This window comes from Drosophila willistoni, chromosome 3R (genome assembly GCF_018902025.1).
Source record: "Drosophila willistoni isolate 14030-0811.24 chromosome 3R, UCI_dwil_1.1, whole genome shotgun sequence".
Classification (NCBI taxonomy): Eukaryota; Metazoa; Arthropoda; class Insecta; order Diptera; family Drosophilidae; genus Drosophila; species Drosophila willistoni.
Window position 1 is genome coordinate 13,429,276 of NC_061086.1, and position 18,116 is coordinate 13,447,391.

The 18,116-nt window shown below is 34.1% G+C and overlaps 1 protein-coding gene and 1 non-coding gene across 3 annotated transcripts; both read right to left on the reverse strand.

Annotated features, from left to right (window-relative positions):
* Window positions 1-415: 415 nt before the first annotated feature.
* On the reverse strand, window positions 416-10,395 carry LOC6650012 (extended synaptotagmin-2). 2 transcript variants are annotated; one of them, XM_023180246.1, is made up of 10 exons: window positions 10,305-10,395; window positions 6,634-7,129; window positions 6,009-6,560; window positions 5,764-5,934; window positions 4,990-5,087; window positions 3,558-3,606; window positions 2,109-2,285; window positions 1,621-2,049; window positions 1,027-1,551; window positions 416-734 (listed from the first exon to the last, which is right to left on the reverse strand). In XM_023180246.1, the coding sequence occupies exons 1-10, from the start codon at window positions 10,307-10,309 to the stop codon at window positions 645-647; spliced, it is 2,592 nt and encodes an 863-aa protein (XP_023036014.1). In that variant the 5' UTR covers window positions 10,310-10,395; the 3' UTR covers window positions 416-644. The 2 variants fall into 2 exon arrangements, with proteins under 2 accessions (XP_023036014.1, XP_002073806.2); XM_002073770.3 differs by lacking the exon at window positions 4,990-5,087 and adding an exon at window positions 5,440-5,525.
* LOC6650013 lies at window positions 798-904 on the reverse strand. Its single transcript, XR_049950.1, has one exon. It is a non-coding gene; the product is annotated as a U6 spliceosomal RNA (small nuclear RNA).
* Window positions 10,396-18,116: the final 7,721 nt, after the last annotated feature.

An 18,116-nucleotide genomic window follows, 5' to 3' on the forward strand; every position in this document is an offset into this window, starting at 1 on the left:
ACTTGTTTAATCTTGAACAAAGATTTTGGGTTTTAGTTTAACCATCTAGATTTAGATAGCCATCTAAAGGCAAGTCAATTCCATTCTTCAAAACTGCGAGTAGTGAAACATTTACAAATATTTCACATTATTAAGGCAATGATTTAGCATATAACTTTTCCCAGAATCTTTTTGGTTACGAGTATTTCTTTTGAACTTGCCATAAACAATTTCTTTGTAACTGTAGATTCAAGTAAAATATAAAAATATTTGATTGTTTAAAATCTAGAAAATCTAGGCTAACTTCATTCAAATAATTGTATATCCAAAAGGTAGCAAAGCAGTTGAAATCTTTATCTAATTTTGGTTTGTGAATATGTTACTGAATTTTCTTTTCAATTTCATCATTATTAAAATAACTGGAGACATTGCACAGTTTCAGATGTTCAAAACACAAGTTTTTAAATTTATTTGACTACAATGAGTAGATAGTTAAGATAATAGAGAGGCACGACTAATAATAAGAGTGTTCATTTCTCTTTTGCTCAGTATAGAGTCAAAAATTTCACAATTTTTGTTGAAAATTATAAATAGAATACAAAAGATAAAGTAAAAAATAGATGATTTAGATTCCTTTGCTGAATGAGATTCATAATAATTTATATTCATTCATGTCTCATTTCTGGCTGCAAGTCGAACCAGGTATTGAGGCCAGTCTGAGTTGTTATTTCACTGTCATCCAAAGGTATTTTCAGCTGAAATAAATAATGAAAAAAAGAGTTTAAGTTTAGTTTAAGTTTGTCTAAGTGGGGCGGCAAAAAAATGTGGAACGCTTCACGATTTTGCGTGTCATCCTTGCGCAGGGGCCATGCTAATCTTCTCTGTATCGTTCCAATTTTAGTATATGTTCTGCCGAAGCGAGAACGAGAAACTACCACCAAGAGCATCCATTTATATGGACAGAGTGCGGAATTCGAACTTGAGAATTATAAGGCACACACAGCCTAGAAATTTTCCAGGTAGCAACGGGGTTGCTTTGCTACTCACCATGCCAATAATGGGACTGCCACCCGATAGGAAACCCTTCTGAGTGCAGACCGTGACCTCGAGAGCCGTCTGCCTGAGCTCGGCTATGGATATCAGGTACTCGAATGAGGCATCATAAACCGGATTGCAATTGTCCTTAATGACGCTAGTTTTTCGCTTAGACTCCTTACTGCGGCCAGGTAGCAAATGCAATTTCACATACGGATCTGGTATATTGCTGGGATCACGTAAAGGTATTTTCGCAATCTTGTGTATGGTCACATCCAGTTTCTGCCGCTGAGCACTGTAGCGTAGAGAGAGCTGTATACGGCCCAGACCATGTTCGCCGGCCGTTGAGACGGTATCGGGGAAACGATGAGTCAACACCGAGCCAGAACCAGAAGACGAGATTAGCTGTTGTTCGGCAATGGGCAACTCACTGGATGCTGAGGCCGATAAAGCCGGAGAGATTCTCGTTGGCACTGTTAAATCTTCTTCGCTAATGGGTGATTCAGTGGACAAACGTTTGCCAGCTATTTGGGATTCCTAAGGCATGGATACAGAAGGAGAGAGAGAGATTTGGGTTAAGTCTTCGTTAGATCATCGCCTTCTTACCTTTATGACAGGCACTGGTACTTCAGTAGCTTTTCCTCCTGTGCTGCTTGAGCGGGTAAGTGCCGCCACTTGCTCCAAAGTATCTGATTCCTTATCAATTTCTCCAGGCTGTAGGATTCTCAATGACAATGACATATATAGCTTGGATTCCGGTCCAGATTTTTGCAATTGGAATGGCTGCTGAATAACCTCCATATTGAACTGCTTGAGCAGAGTGCTCAGTGTATAAGTATATTGGCCAATATCATTGCCTGTTTTCTGATCATAGATCTTAATGTTTAGGCTCTCGTTATCTGGATTGCTGACCAAGAATGTGAATCCTTGCTCCCAAACTGGAGAATCATCCCGCATTATCATGGCCGTTTGTTGCTTCTGCTTGTTCAAACTGCACACCAAATAGGGATCAGGCTTGGAACTGGAACGTGCTTGCTGTAAGCAAAAGAAATTTTGGATCACCTATACAGAGGGATGGATGTTGTTTGTCTTACCTTCAGATGACGTGCAGAATCAATAAACACACTTAACACGGCCGAGCTCATGGTGGTAATACGCAAAAGTTTGGTTTCCAAAAGTATTTGCTGCAAATCATTCGGATCTGCGGTGAGTTTGTACCACTGTAGACGTACATGGAGGAGACCATGTTTGGCATCTTCCAAAGTTAGCCACTGCATTGAAAGATCGTTAGATTAAGCAAAATATAATAAAGCTGTCTAAAGAGTAGTGTAAAAAAATTTCTTAGAAGTTAAAAGCTTCAAAGAATTTCAGGCTAGTTCTAGTTTTTACCTACTCATTTTAGTTATTTAGATTTGCTCTTGGTTCTAAATCTTTTTAAAAGGCTCAAGTGGGTTTCAGATGTACAAATATAGTAGGGGAAAGGGCCCAGTTGTGCCCCTGGCTCAGTTATGACATTCTCAAATATTTTTAAAATGCGGTATTGAATGACAGTTTGAGCCCTGTAAATCATGTTGGTTAGACGTTCTGCAGTTTTTAAACAGACACCAACGTTAATAATCGCAGTGTATATACGCGTACCAAACATTGTGTTGAAAAACTGCGAAAGTGACATGGACGACGAGGAATAAAAATCGTTGTCATTTATGGCCATTGGAGGCCAGTTTCTTTTGTGTTTTTCATTGTTTTTACCATTGAAGGCCTTCATAATAAATAAGCCATTAAATCACAACAATTCGTGTGACATTCCTTTCATATTTTCCTATTTTCAGTGAATTTCTCAAGGTCACTCATAACTGGGCCACTTTTTTTTTCGGCCTAAAAAAGATATCCAGATTAAATCTGTTCTACAATTTTTTGGGTAACTCAACCAAACATACTTTCTTTGGAAAAAAGTTGCGTTAGGTTAATATTTAAATGTTAAACTTTTTAATTTTTCATTTCCCGGAACTCAGGGAAAAATTTTGAGGTTTTTCAAAACCCGGCTCATAACTGGGCCCTCTCACCTACATAAATAATTCTAATTTTATACACACTTAATGAACAAATAAGAAATTCAGTTTATGAAGCCTTATACTCAAAATACGAATTTTTGATCTAATGTTTAAACACAAATTTAAATTCATATTTTTGAAACCAAACAGTTTACCTTTTTTGTTATCAAATTTTCAAACATTATTTATCTTATCTTATGTTAATTAAATGAAGATAGTTATATATAACATAGGACTACTACATTACATTTTAAACTAAAACTGTTGGCTCATAAAATTTTTGAGTTATCATGAATCCCAATTGATACTTTGAGAAAATATTCTAGAAATATTTCATAATTTTTAAATCTATATAGGCGGTAAAACGCAGTAATTTCCAATATTTTATTATACCTACATATGTCTTGGAAAATTGTAAACTTTATCTTTGAAATTCTATTCATTTCTATTAACTAAGTTTGACTTTTATATATATTACATATATATACTTACACTATCCACAACGCCTTTCTGGATTACACTGGCTATATCGATGCTGGCTCTGTGTTTTGGTTTTGTTTTAGAAATTGTAATAGGTTAATAAATTGAAATCAATATTATTAAATATTAGGCAAAACTATTGAACAAAAACAAAAAATAAATCAACTCAGCTGAAATGATTTTTAAAAGGGTCTTATAGGTCACAATCCCTAACCTGCCAAGCGACTCGTCATCACTAGTTCGATCCCAATCAAATAGTCTAAGCACCAACATGGCATGCTGTGAGACCTCAACCACCGCCTTATCATCATCCGTAATACATATGAAAGATATATATATTATTTTGCACCACATTAGTAAGATTCTGAGGTTAGTCAGCGTGAAGATTAATCCAAAAATCTTTACTTTTTGCCAGGTTATATGTATATATATACAGTGTTTTTGGGACTAGGGCAAATCAATCAAACTACTTAGGAGTACATATTATAGGTAGGTGGAGCATGCAGTTCTTTAGATGGTGCTACACACACTTTTTAGTCTGTGTTTGTTGTTTATTTATTTCTTGTTGTCGTATTAGAATAGTGTTAGGCATGCAATTGCATCTAGTGTTAGTTGTTGCTGTTGTTATTTGGTCATATTGGTGATTGGTGATAATTGTTTATTAACTAAATTAAATACATTACATGGTAGGTGATCATAAAATTGATCTTGACTTGCCAGGCAAAGAGAATTATTGAAATAAGCAGTAGACATTATCTAACCTCATTTTTTAAATAGTTTTTTAAGTTAGAACTAAAGTTTAAACTTTAATGCTTCCCTCTAACAGCAATTATAAGAATTAAATTATCAGATCAAAAATATCTTTTCAATAGACCTACACAAAATATATCTATAAGATTTTGGAATTTATGTAAACGAAGAAAAAATGTTGTTTGTGTACCTAGTTAAAGCAACAAATTTTAAAAATAACGCTTTATTTAGCTACTAGATAAAGGTTATTTATATCTATTTTGAATTTGCGGTTCTAGGGCTATAATAGGGGAGAACTATGCCCCATAAAGTATGCAACACATTTATAAATTTTCGTGTGCCTTGTAACTTAAAAATCACATATTTGCAGCGAGGATTACTCACAATTTTTTGTGGATATTTTAAATAACGAATTTTAGAACTTCTTAGTGCATACTTTCAGGAGTCAAAGTTTCCCACTAATTTACAGTACTAAGTAAATCCGTCTTTTCTATTTTGTGTATTCACTATTTAATTAGAATCTAAAGTTATGTAAAAACAATTTCCAATCAATATTTTTAATTTAAACTTCTTGTAGATTGATCGTTTAGTATATTGTGTGAATGTAAGTTGGAAATAACTCAAAGAACTCAATATGAAATATGCATTTTTGATTTTTAGTCAAGCTGCAAGTGGCATGCAAAAGTAGTACAACCTGCCCAATAAATCATCGGCCAGTACACCTGGCATTGTTTGGTCATAGTCCCACAAAGAAAAACCAACAAAGTGTCCTATGGTGGTAAAAATACACGCCTAGAAAAACAATTTTTGTGTGTGAAAGAAAAGTGTGTGAGAGAGAAACGTAAACACAATTCGTAGAACGGTAGAAAGTTAAAGAGTAACAGAAACAGAAACAGAGAATGAAAGGAAGAGAGAGATAGATAGATTGAAGAAGTATATAGAAAGAGAGAGAGTTTTCCCATAGTTAATCAATTTATAAAGTCTTTAAACACCATGCATGCAAAAAGTTAGCGATTGGAATCAATTTGAACTAATGTAACGTCAATTTACTCACACTATAATATAAAGAACGGAGAGGGAGATGGGGGAGATTACTCAACTCAAGGGCAATCGTTTTTCTTTTTCTTTTTGTTTTTTTGCTTACCTTCCCAGATTCTCATCTTTTTTGGAATCATCCGAGTCCTTCAATTGTATTTCGACAAACTGACCCATTTCAATAAAAACTGTTGCCTATGCTCAGGCGGAACAAAAACGAAAAGAATAATAGAAACACAACAAAAATGGAGCCAAGATCTAGATAATAATATGTTGTATATGTTGCTTGATAATATGTGTAGTGTTGCATGCATGCATCATTGCATATAGTTTTCTATATATGTAAATGATAACAATCGATAATAGACTACAAAATGGCAAGCAAAATTCTAGATCAACATGCATTACAACAAATACTTTCGAATGAACTCACCTCGCACCAGTAATCCCATTTGGGATTCACATTATTATCAATAATTTGTGTTTTAAACTCTTGAGCTCCCACATTGATAATGGCATAGGGATCCGATTTACCTTTACCCAAAACACTAATATCCTTTTTCATTAAATCCTTGGCCTCAACCACATGAATACGCAGAATGCCCTGAAAGTAAATCAATTCATTTTAGTGATTGATTGATTATCTATTCATTAACATAATTTACAATTCCAACTCACCTCTGGTTCGGGCATTTTTAGAGCCACTGCAGACACTTCTTCGCTCAAGGAAATTGGCAATTTGTTGGGTAGAACCATTACATTACCAATTTGCTCCACTATTATTCTACGCAACAGATCACTCAAGCCCGGCATATCCATGAAATCAATAACACCCACCAAATTGAAATCAATATTGGGATTATTTAGGAAAAATATCTGCAAACCACCGACCAACGGCATGGAACGTATCAGAGGTTTCATTACCACACGAACCCAACCATGAATTTGGAAATCCTTGATGCCACCCTTCATGCCACCCAAATAGAAATTGATATCACAATCGCTGGCATAGAATAGATCCAAATCCATAATGATTTCATTCCGATCTACGTTCTTATCATAGATCTTAACACCACCGATTCGTGGTGGAATTGTACCAAGAATAATGCGATCAAAACGAAAACCATTCATCTTGTAATTGGATAGAGCCAAAGCCACATTAGGTTCGATGGTCTCCTTGACCAGAGTGCGGGCAAAATGATTTGCATTGGGCCAAACCTGTTTAAGGATCTGCAAACACAACAACAGAAGAAAAAAGAATATCACAGAATATCCTAAAAACAAATTTACTGTTTCACTTTACCTTATTCAACCACTCGCAACGCTCCACATCGGGAAAGTAGACCCAGGCGGGCAATTCATCAATACGAGCCAATATCACATCCTTTTCGGAGGCCAGAGCCGATGCCTTGGCTATATCTCGCTTCTTCTCCGATGTCTTGGCCAATTGGTCACGGGCCACAGACAAAATAACAGGTGCAATAAGCCAGGCCACCGACCAACCCATATAGCCGACTAGATAAATTGAGCCCACAATGGCCACCTTTTTGCCCACTCCATAGATTATGGAGAAGATGCTGTTATCATTCGATTGGCTTGCAATGGGCTTGGCCACACCATCATTTGGTGTGCTATTGGGTGTGGATTGCGTTGATGGAGTCACCGGCCCAGTGGGCGTGGTCGGTGTTGTTGGTAGGTCATTCATTTTTTTTACCTCTGCCAAGGGGACAAATGATTCCTCCTCTTCAGGCTTCGGTGGATCAACAAAATCGGCCAAGGGCACAGACCGAGTATTATCACTGCAAAAAGTAATGCCAATAAATTAGCATACAATAAATATAAATATATATATATATATATATATATGTGTATATACGTGTATCAGCAGCTGATTCATTAACACAACCGGCAAATGCTAGCTAAAAGCTCATAATGATGTTCAAGATGAAGAATGATGATGTCATTTGGTATTTGTTTGTTTCTGCCTTCTAGAAATGCGATCTTGGCATGCCTCTCAATAGCTACACTTAACGCCTAAACAACGAAACATTTTACTCAATTTGCTTTTAAGAAAATAAGAAAAAAAGTGTTCATAAGAAGAATCAATGTGGTTCAATTCTCAGCTCTAACTTAATTGTCTCTGACTTTTTTAACCATGTGTTAAAGTATGAAATGCCTATAACATTCGCCAGAACCAAGTAGAAAAGATAAGTCTTTCAATTTTTCTGACAATTTTCCAATGTATGATAAATTTTAAGATTGTAATTGTTGATTTTTGGCGACCTTTTTATTGTTAGTTGTATGTTTTGCCGGTTCGAGGTCAAATTGTTGGGTGAATAAAACAAAATAAAAAATAATTTGTTATTATATTCCTTTCCTTTCCTTTCCTTTAAGATTGTACTAAAATTTACTGTAATAGTTTGTGAAAGTCGCAATTAGTGCTTAAGATTTTTAATATTTGTGACTTTAATCAACAATTTACATAGATCAATAAGTTGTAGTCTCATATTACTCTTCTCATACCCTATTCCAATAGAAAATAAACCTCGTCCCCTCTTAAACTCTTCTCATACCTATTTTGTTCTTGTTCTTTTGTCGGGCGTCTAAATGTGTAGGATCACTTAATTACTTGACTCTAAAAAATCCCATCTTTCCTCTTCTCAAGTCATAGTCTTAAAGTATTCTTTCAGTGTACAACAATATTAGCCACCTATTATAATCAAATGTATGTATCCATATATAAAGTATGCAATAACATTTACTTTTGCTTTTTTGTTCTCTTTGTCTCTCTCTTTCTCTGGTTTTGCTTATTGTTTACTTAACTTAATTTCATTTCTTTATAGACAAAATAAACATTAGTCACTTGACCCCCTTCATTCGTCCGGATGTAGGATGGGGAGACGAAAATTGACATAGTTTTGTGAGTTGTAAGAGAAACACATGTTGAGTGAAACAATTTGTTTTGACATTTTTTCGGACTTGAAGTGTTTTTTAAGATGGTTTGTAAAAAAATAACAAAAATTGAACTTCCTAACAACTTGTCTATGAGTTTGACTTTTGAAACATCAAAATATTTGCTTCACAACAAACCATAAGCATCTTATTGTTACACTTTTACTTTCTACAGTGGTGTCCACGAATTTATGACTTTAGTTTTGATTTTCTCGTAACTCAATAAAGAAATTTTGTTCACTAAATTTTTGGTTATTATATCTTATATCTCATCATATCTTTGGCAGTTTTTTCTACAGGTGTATTTGAAGGAAAAAAAACTTTTTGGCTGGATAAATATTTATGATGTTTTTTAAAAAATCTTGAATATTACAGATAGAACTATGAACCACTTTTGAAGAAGAAAAATATTCAATTTAGGCGTAACATTTGTTTTGAAATTCTGATTTTACTATGTAATATAAGGATCTTTTGACCAAGGACATTTAACGAGACTAATTTATACTAAAGTCCTCTGTATAAGTAACTTATATACTCATACCCATACATACATATGTACATCTATACACATATGTATTGTTGACTTAACCAGGGCATCTAGTAATCGGCTTATTAAACAAACTTTTGCTCTTTTGATTTCATTTTTTTTTCTGTTGTTATTCTTTTTAAATAATTAAAAGCTGCTTGAAAATATTTGCCTCCAACAAATTTGCATAGAAAATTGTGTGTTTCCCCCCCTTTGTTTACGTTGCATGTTATTTATTTATTTTTTTCCGTATTTTGTCTTTAAATTTTCCCTTTAGAATTTTGAATTAATGTATATATACATTGTTGACTTAATAATCTCTGCTCAGAAAAGCGGCAACTTTTGCATAAACGAAAACAACCAAAAAATTCTGTTGAGGCAAGGAAGTGGGTGGCAAGTTTGAGGCATTTGGAAATAATTGTGTAAGTGATGAGGTAAAGGGATGGCTTATAAACTGGTAGTTAGGCGTTAACGCAAAGCTTTCTCGTTACCAAGTTGAACTAATTTGCTTGGTCTTGGCCACAATGGAAATGTTTGTGAAAATTTGTTGACTGTCAACATTTCGTGTGTTATTTTATAACATAGAAAATGGGGCAACTTAAAATGACAAAGGGGGGGAGGCCACTGCCACCTGTTGAATGCCATCATCATGAGTGAGAAAGACAAACAGAGACAGAGAGAGAGAGAGACTACCATAAGTTGACTACCTTCAATTGACTGGGGAATACGGAGAGAGAGAGACAGAATAGGTTGGGGCAGAGCTGGCTCACATTGCCAAGAACTTGAACTCGTCTTGTTTTTTATTTCATATAATTTATACGTACATACATATGTATATATGTATGTATATATTTGTGTGTTTTGTGTAGTTTGTTATTTTTGCTCAATTTTCACGTTTCACGTTTTTATGCGATGACGTAGTCGGCTGATTGATGTATGTAAACAAAGAGCATGAACTTTAAGATACCCTCTATGAATAAAAAAGATGAGAAGACATTCTCATGATATCCTAGCAATACCTGACAAACAATTTTCTTTAACTAGAAAAGGTTTTTGTCTTATATTTTCAATGTAAGAGTTAAAAGTCAGTTATAGTTATTTATGATTAAAGTGCATTGGATTCTTTTTAGTAGTTTTTTAAGCATAGTCTGCATAAAACTATATTTTAAAAGAATTTACAACATTTTTATTAAATTTAATAATATTTTGTCTAATTACTTCGGTGAATTCCCTAAATAAAAGATAAATGATAATTGTAAGAGCTTTAAAAGTAGCAACTATTTGAATTACATATGTATTGTTTTTTTTAATAGACACATAAAAACGATTTCTATGCTAATCAGGTATACTTGTATTTATATTATTATTTACAGGGTGTCTTTACATATGTTTTTTTAATACACTCTTGGGGGTTGGCTTTTGGGGTGTTTAAATTTATTAAATTATAAATAAATAAAATGCATTAATAATTTTTAATAAATTCTTTAATTATTCACCTCATTTTGCAGTAATTTCCTCACACCAATGGCTGTGTGTTCGTGTATATGTGTAGGTAGGTGTGTGTGTGTGTTTCAAATTTATGTGCAACTGAAAATAGTATTTCAATTAAATTAAACCACAAATATTCCAATAATAAAAACAAACAAAAGATTTATAAGCAATTGTTTAGATAATCACTTAGTTAGATGACTCATTAATTATTTTTGCAAAATTTTCTCTAAATATTAATATAGAAATATTTAAAAAAAACGAGTCAATGGCCTTAGTATCTAACACTCTTTACACGATAGTTATTATATTATTTTGTATAAATAAATATTTAAAAGAAAAAAAACAACTTTGATTAATGCATTGAGTGCACGTTTAGAGATAAATAAATATATATATATTTTGTAGAAAGAAAACACGAAAAAAATTCTTTTTTCATACACAGAATGTAGGTATATATAGAATTTTATATATATGTATATATATGTACATACATATCAAGAAAACCACATATTTTTTTCAAGTTGATTTTATCAAGTTCTAAATACCACACATTTGGGAAATGTAATGTATTCGCTTTAACCGGATTACACATGGAACATATGTACGAATAAAAATATATATATATATATATTCTATTACGCACCCTTTTATCAACACTTTTGTTTTTGGATTTTGTTTATATATTCGACTAGGTTACTTAATTTTTGTGTTGCTGTTTCTTTTTGTTTTTAGGTAGAATATAATCTACATAAATTAATTAACAAACGACGCGTTTCGTGATGATGACTTTTGATTGTCGGCGGCGATTTCAGAACTAAATTCACTTGAATTTTTGAGCGCCCAGACACACAGTTTCGAAAAGATGTCGAAGATGTGAGTGGGGGCTGAAGTTGAGTGAAAGCTTTTGAGTCAAAGCTCCATTATTTTGGTACGTTGTGTTGTGCTCACAGCAGCCAGGCAGCAGACAGAGTAAACGGTGGACCTGAGACGGAGGGGGGCGGGGGACCAGCAGATGGGGCTCATAGGCTTAGCGGCGCCATGACGACTATTAAATTGGAGCCTGGTGTACACTATCCAACAAATTGGATTTCATCAAAGCGTTGAAAGTGTGAGGGATTAGGACACTCTATAGTGGTAATTTGCCTTAAAGGGTTATTTCGCAATTGCAAGGCTCAAAGAATCACAAGCATTTTTATACCATGCACCCATACGATGAAATGGTATATTAAAGTCGCCAAAATGTATGTAACAGGCAGAAGGGAGCTTATATATTCTTCATCAGCCGAGACGATCTAGTCATGTCCGTCCGTCTGTATGAACACCTAGATCTCGGAGACTATAAAAGCAAGAGCCACCAGATTTGGTATATAGATTTGTGTAGAATGTACAGTTATAGAGTTTATTTCAAATTTTTGGCACGCCCCTTTCGGATCACGTAAATTAAATAAAACAGATTTTCTCGAAAACTAACAAGGCTAAAGTCACCAAATATGGTACTTAGATTTGTTTAATACTCGCGCAGATTCTGACTATTTACTTCCACTTCCGGGGCTCCATAATTTAGAAGCCTCCCACAATTTTTGGTCTAAAAAAATCTTATTCTAGTCTTATTCATTTCTAACGATCTAAAAAATTTGATTAAATTAAATCGGACTAGAAACACGAGAAATATACGTTTTAATATTTCACTAGGCGGTCCAAAAGGCAGGAGTTGGCCGTTGGCTAGTGGCGGCGCTATAGTGCGCGTGTGTCTGTAAGGGTGAGCAAGATAACATATGCTATTATTATTATGATTATTAAAATATAGGATATTAGTTATAAAACTATCAACCTAACTATATTTTACAAGCACTGGCAACTAAGGCCTTCGGCTTAGACGAAAACTACATCCATACACTAGCCTGGGATTCGAACCCGGATCCTCGTTGTCCATTTGACTAAATGACTAGGCCACTTAGACAACTCATCTACCGAGGTCTGCTAGCACATGCTATGATGATATTATACATTTGGTCTTCGAAATTTAAAATATTTATTTCACCTTGTGCATGGTATACCAAAGTCGAGGAAACTTACTTACTTTATTTATTATTTGATTCACACCATCGAATTAACTTTCAATGTAGAAGAGTCGTCAGGGAAATTCCACGAACAACTATATTTCACATTTACTTAAACAGGAAAGGATTCAAAATCTATTTAATTTTTACACGATTTTCATTAGAACACCTAAATTTCGGCACATTTCTTTTGTAAGTAGTTCTTAAAAATAATAGTTTAAAATTAATTAATGTCGTAACATAACGACAACGCACCAAACGAAAGTCCCAGAAACCAAGGCCAGGGAAAGGTAGCTGCCCCTCTAAAGCGTTCAATTTTAGACTTTTTTGGGAATTCATTCAATTAAAATGTTCAAATGTTTGTTTTAAATAATCCTTTTAATTTAAATTATTTAAAGATGAACTGAAATTAAAAGTTTTTAAAACAGGTAAGTAAAAATTACCTAATTTTTAACCAATTGATTTCAATTACCAAAGTATACAACATACAAAAATAAAATTATTAACTGGCCCAAAACGGAAGCTAAAGCTAATTTGTAAATTTGTAGTACACATTTTCGTCTAGTTTTTTAGCTTTTTATAAGGGTTTAAAATATTACATTTGCTTTTTTTTTGCCCTTTATAATGTCAATCCCAAAATTGGGATAATTTTATCGAAGTGTACCTAAAGAAAATGGCTAAAGCTATGTTAACAATAATGAATCATAAATCGGGTTTTGCCAAAGACTAATAGTTAAAGCAATTGGCCAGAGAGTAACTAAAGTTGGGATTAGGAGGATTAGGATTTAGTTATAAGTTTTGTAAATATCAGCAAATTAATTATTTGATATTAGTTTTTGACTTAATTCAATCTGCTTATTTGTTTGGCTTTGTCGTACAGTGTAATTAGCATGGAATTCTAGTGCTTTTATCCTGGGTCAAGTGGGTAATTATTGTTTGGTGAGATTCTCTGCAGATAATAAAAACATAAACCTCTATTGTGACCAAAGAGAAAATCCAGTAGCTAAAACATCCATGGAAATTTCTGTGTTATATTTATTCATTTTTTAAATTGCTTTCTCGGTTTTGTTTTTTTTTTTTTTTTTTTTGTGTTTTTCGTTTTGTTCATAAATACCAAATGGCCACATCGAGTGTCGTGTGGCATAATTATAGCAAATGCATTTATAATGCCCATGGATATGGATGGATGAGTAAGCAAACAGAGAAAAAAAGAGCAAAGCACCGGAAAAGCGCAAATCAAGCTGTAAACCAAACTTTAATATGACCTTCAACACTCTCTCACACACACACACACCTACATATACATTGTCTGGCTGCAGGGCGAAGAAACATGGGAGAGGGAATGTTGAAGGACATGCCTCCTTCCGTGAGGCAATGTGCTGCGTTGCAGCCTGCAGGCAAATGTTGGAAATGTTGCTTCAACAACAAAGACGACTCCAGCAACAACGGAAATGGGACTTGTTAGTCTCATACGCGGATATTTCACTCTTGCTCTTAAATTTCTTTCCTCAAATTTTCATATATTTCTTTTCGCAAAAGTCTTCACATCAGAAATACCAAAGATTTAAGCAGACTAACGTGTACTCAAAGGACCCACATCAGGTATTCACATCAAGGGAATTTCAAAAATCTGCTTAGTACATGAGACGCATGGATGTAGATGGAATTTCATTAAGAACAGTGGCGGATATCTACTAGCTTGGCCGACCTACAACTTATTTAGTCTACAATAACGTATACGCACGGTGTAACGGCTGAACTGTTCAGAATGCTTTAAAACTTCTATTTAAGCTGCAAATAAACCGTATATAAAGCCGTTTAGAAATATTAGACAAACTGTTCTATATATGCATTATATTATTAGGTGGGTTACATGAGCAAAAGAAAAACATTTTATTACCCCTCGCCACTATTTACAAAACATTACACAGTCCTTGCGCAATGAAGACGCAATTCCAAGAGGGATACCATCAGAAATGAAACGATGACTAGAGACCATTGGGCAATCTAAAACAGTTGGCAAACACAGGAAATAGAATAAGGAATAAGTTGCGACATCTGTAACTAATCTGTCCAATTAAATACCTCAATGGAAAACAAACTAACCAAAGCTACTGAGACTAGATCTTAGCATATAGTTTTAAGTAGAGGGATCATCCCTACGCCCATGAACAGCTGTTAAACCGTGTTCTCAGGGCTTAGATTTCGGGTGCTTGTGTGTGTGTGTGATTGTGTGTGTGGAGCACTCGTCGAAAACGTGTATACTTTAATGAAGTAACACATCAGAGTACCTAAATTTAGTTCATTCAGTATATGTGAAATTGTTGCATGCATGAACTTGGTTATAATTGCCCTATAAATATTTGATTATCCTGCTTTGATTTAGTTTGCATTACAAATGAAATGGCGTAGTAAACTTTTTTTGGGGTTTCTTCAACTTTGAACTCACGCTACAATTTTGTTGTCGTTTAAATAACTGTCGAAAAGAATGAAACTATTTAAAATGATGAAAGACTTTCAATATCAATTGAGGCCAAGCTATGACTCGATGATGGGGAAAAAACGGGAGACGTTAGATGTAGCTGTAGCGAGGCGCCTTGACTTTATTGAACCGCCTCAACTAAGTAAACAAAGAGAGAAACTACCCTCCCCTCTATCTACTTAGTTAGCAACTTTGTTTTACTTTGGTTCACTGTATATAGTAGCATCGTTTTGTTTGTGTTTCTTGTAAGAAAATTACATCACATTTGCCTTTGATTTATCTATTCCAAGCGAGTGAGGAAAAAAGAGAAGACCAATGTCAGCGAAGCGAAGCGTAAAACGTAACAAATTGCCAATGAACATACAAATGGAAATGGAAATGAAGGTTACTTTGATGTATAGTCCAGAATAGAATGCGTATATGGAGCAATGGAATGAGGTCAAAATTGAATTAAAACCATTAGAGCACAAGAGACAATCGAAATTTAATAATAAATAAATACTTTACATGGTTACCAGAAGTCACACGGAGACCTCATATCAATTAATAATTTGGCAAATAGTCGGAGAGTGAAAGCTACAATATAAAGAGGGTTAATGGCGCTCTCTGATAATCCCAATGGAAATTTGTCCTTATTATTGGTTACAATTGCCTAACTAAAGTCAGTCCTACAAAACTGTTTCTATATATGAAAAGAGATTTGTTTAATTACAGTTGAACAAGAGTGAGAATAAAAACAAAATAGAGACATATATATTAATAAATCCTAAAACATCAAAACTTATGACACATTTCCTTTTTTCAATCACATAGAAATCAAGATTGAAATGTGCGATAGGCAAAAAAAAAAAACGGAATTTGAATAAAGCCAGCAAAACTATGTAAATTTTATGCTGGACAACATCATGGAAACTTACACAATCTGATACAGGCATTGATGCAAATCCTGCAAAGAGAGGTGGAATCATTGCCTAATCCCAAATCCCATAGAGACCTTAGAAATCACTCATTTTTGTGGCATGAACCTCTCTCACAATGCATGACGTTTGAAAAAATGACACATACTTGAAAACTTCAGTCTTAATAAGTTAAAATTCATTTCTACGTATATATATATCAAATAATATTAAGAGATTTGTATTATTTCTCTTGTGGAAATTGAAAACATTTTAAATATATTTGATATCTTAGCCATTTTTAAAAACATTTTATAAGGTTTAATAATGAAACCATCGAAAAAATCAGAGCCTGAGTAAGTATTATTATTATTTTTATTAAAGTATAGGATATAGTTATAATCTATCAACCTGACTATATTTTACAAGCACTGGCAACTAAGACCTTCGGCTTAGACGAAAACTACATCCGTACACTAGCCTGGAATTCGAACCCGGATCCTCGTTGTCCAGTTGACTAAATGACTCACTGGGCCACTTAGACAACTCTTCTACCGAGGACTGCCCTGAGTAAGTAACTTTCCACATTGACATGAAACAAAAACAAAAAGCCATCCAAAATATTTTCAAAAATAAAAAACTAAAATAACAAGCATGTGTACAGCTTTGTACCTTTGCTGAACATGTAAAGTATACTTCAAAATTAATATTTTGTCTACTGACCCTTATTAGCTACAACCCTTTTTATACTGTTTGGCAAACTCTCGATCAACTTCTCTATGGTTTTCTTTGGAACTCGGTTCCGCTCGAGTTCTACACGCTTGCAAACATCGTCAGGATTGGACTTCCCCATCTCAGTCGAATTGAGATCGGAACTTTGAGTTGGTCATTCCATTAGCTTAAAATCTTAGTTTTGTAACCACTTACTGTCAATTTTGGCAGTATGCTTCGGGTCCCCATCTTGTTGAAAAGTGATTTCCTCTTGAGGATAGGCATACTTGTTCAAAATATTTGGTAGATGGGTTTGCAAAATATTTAGATAATGCTCTTTTAACATTTTACCATCAATTTTATGCAATGGTCCTGCGTGCCACCAAGTAAAGTATTCCCAAACTTTTATATTCTTTGCTTCACATGATGTTTTTGAACTTGGATTCGTCCGACCAGATATAAATCCATTTTTATTATAATTAATAGAAATAACTATAATATATTTACAATTGTAGACCACTGTGCCAATAGATAGTGGCCAACTCGCTGAGCTCTGCTGTCATCTCTATGCCAAAACAAGAGAAAAATTACAGCATAGCTTTGGGGACTAAACTTCAAAACGGATACAAAATGCGAAACTACAGACATTTACTTTAGTCGTAAAAAAAAAACAAAATAAAATAAAACATTGTAAAATAGTTTGTAACCAAATGCTATTACTTTATTGTTTCTGTTCTTGTTATTCCTTTTTTTTTATTAATATTATACAAACAATTTGGTGCCCCTGGAGATGAAAAACGAATTACTTTGAGAATGGAAACCATAAAGTGAAATACACAATTTTATTTTTTATTATATCAATATCTAACATAAAGGGTCATTTAACTAGCAAAGGAAAAATCCGAGATTTATCTAGCAAAAAGGAGAGAAAATCTCACATTTAATTATTTAAACAAAATTATTGATATTTACTGTCAGATATGCAAAAATTTACACCTTCTCTGAACGAAGGAATCCCGAAAGGATTTCTAATGCGTTTAAGACTTCTTGCATGTGTGTGTGTGTGTGTGTGTGTGGCTAAAGAAGGTGGATGTTAGTGTGTGTGTGTGTGTATGCTGTATATTACAGAATAAGCCGTGTCAAGTTTTCCAAACAGTTTTTGTGTAAAAGAGATTCGCATAGTCTCCGCATGCAGATGATTTTAGGGTAAAATGGCCTCAGGGAAACATATAAAATAACTGAAAATATTCGTAAATAGGCTACCATGTAGCCTTTGCCCCTTAGTTAAGCCAAGTCATTAAATTAACTTTTTCTAAGGAATGGGAAATGGAATTTGGAGAGTGTGAGGGAGAGGGAGAGAGAGAGAGAGCGATGAATAGGCTTAGTCAGCGTCAGTTGCAGACAAATATAACCATAACAAACCTCACAGCCAGGGACAAGGAGGACTATTATTGGGCGCCATTATCACCTACATCAGGACGGGGACATGACCACAAAAACCAAAGCACAAAACACAAAATATTTTTGTAAGTACATATGTACAATCGGAATGTTTGCTTATGAATTATACAATACAATCGTTTTTTTTTTCTTGCTCCCTATCTCCCTTTCTCCTTCTCTACGTTGCCTTCTTTGTGTTTTTTATGTTTTTGGTTCTTTTGTTTCAGC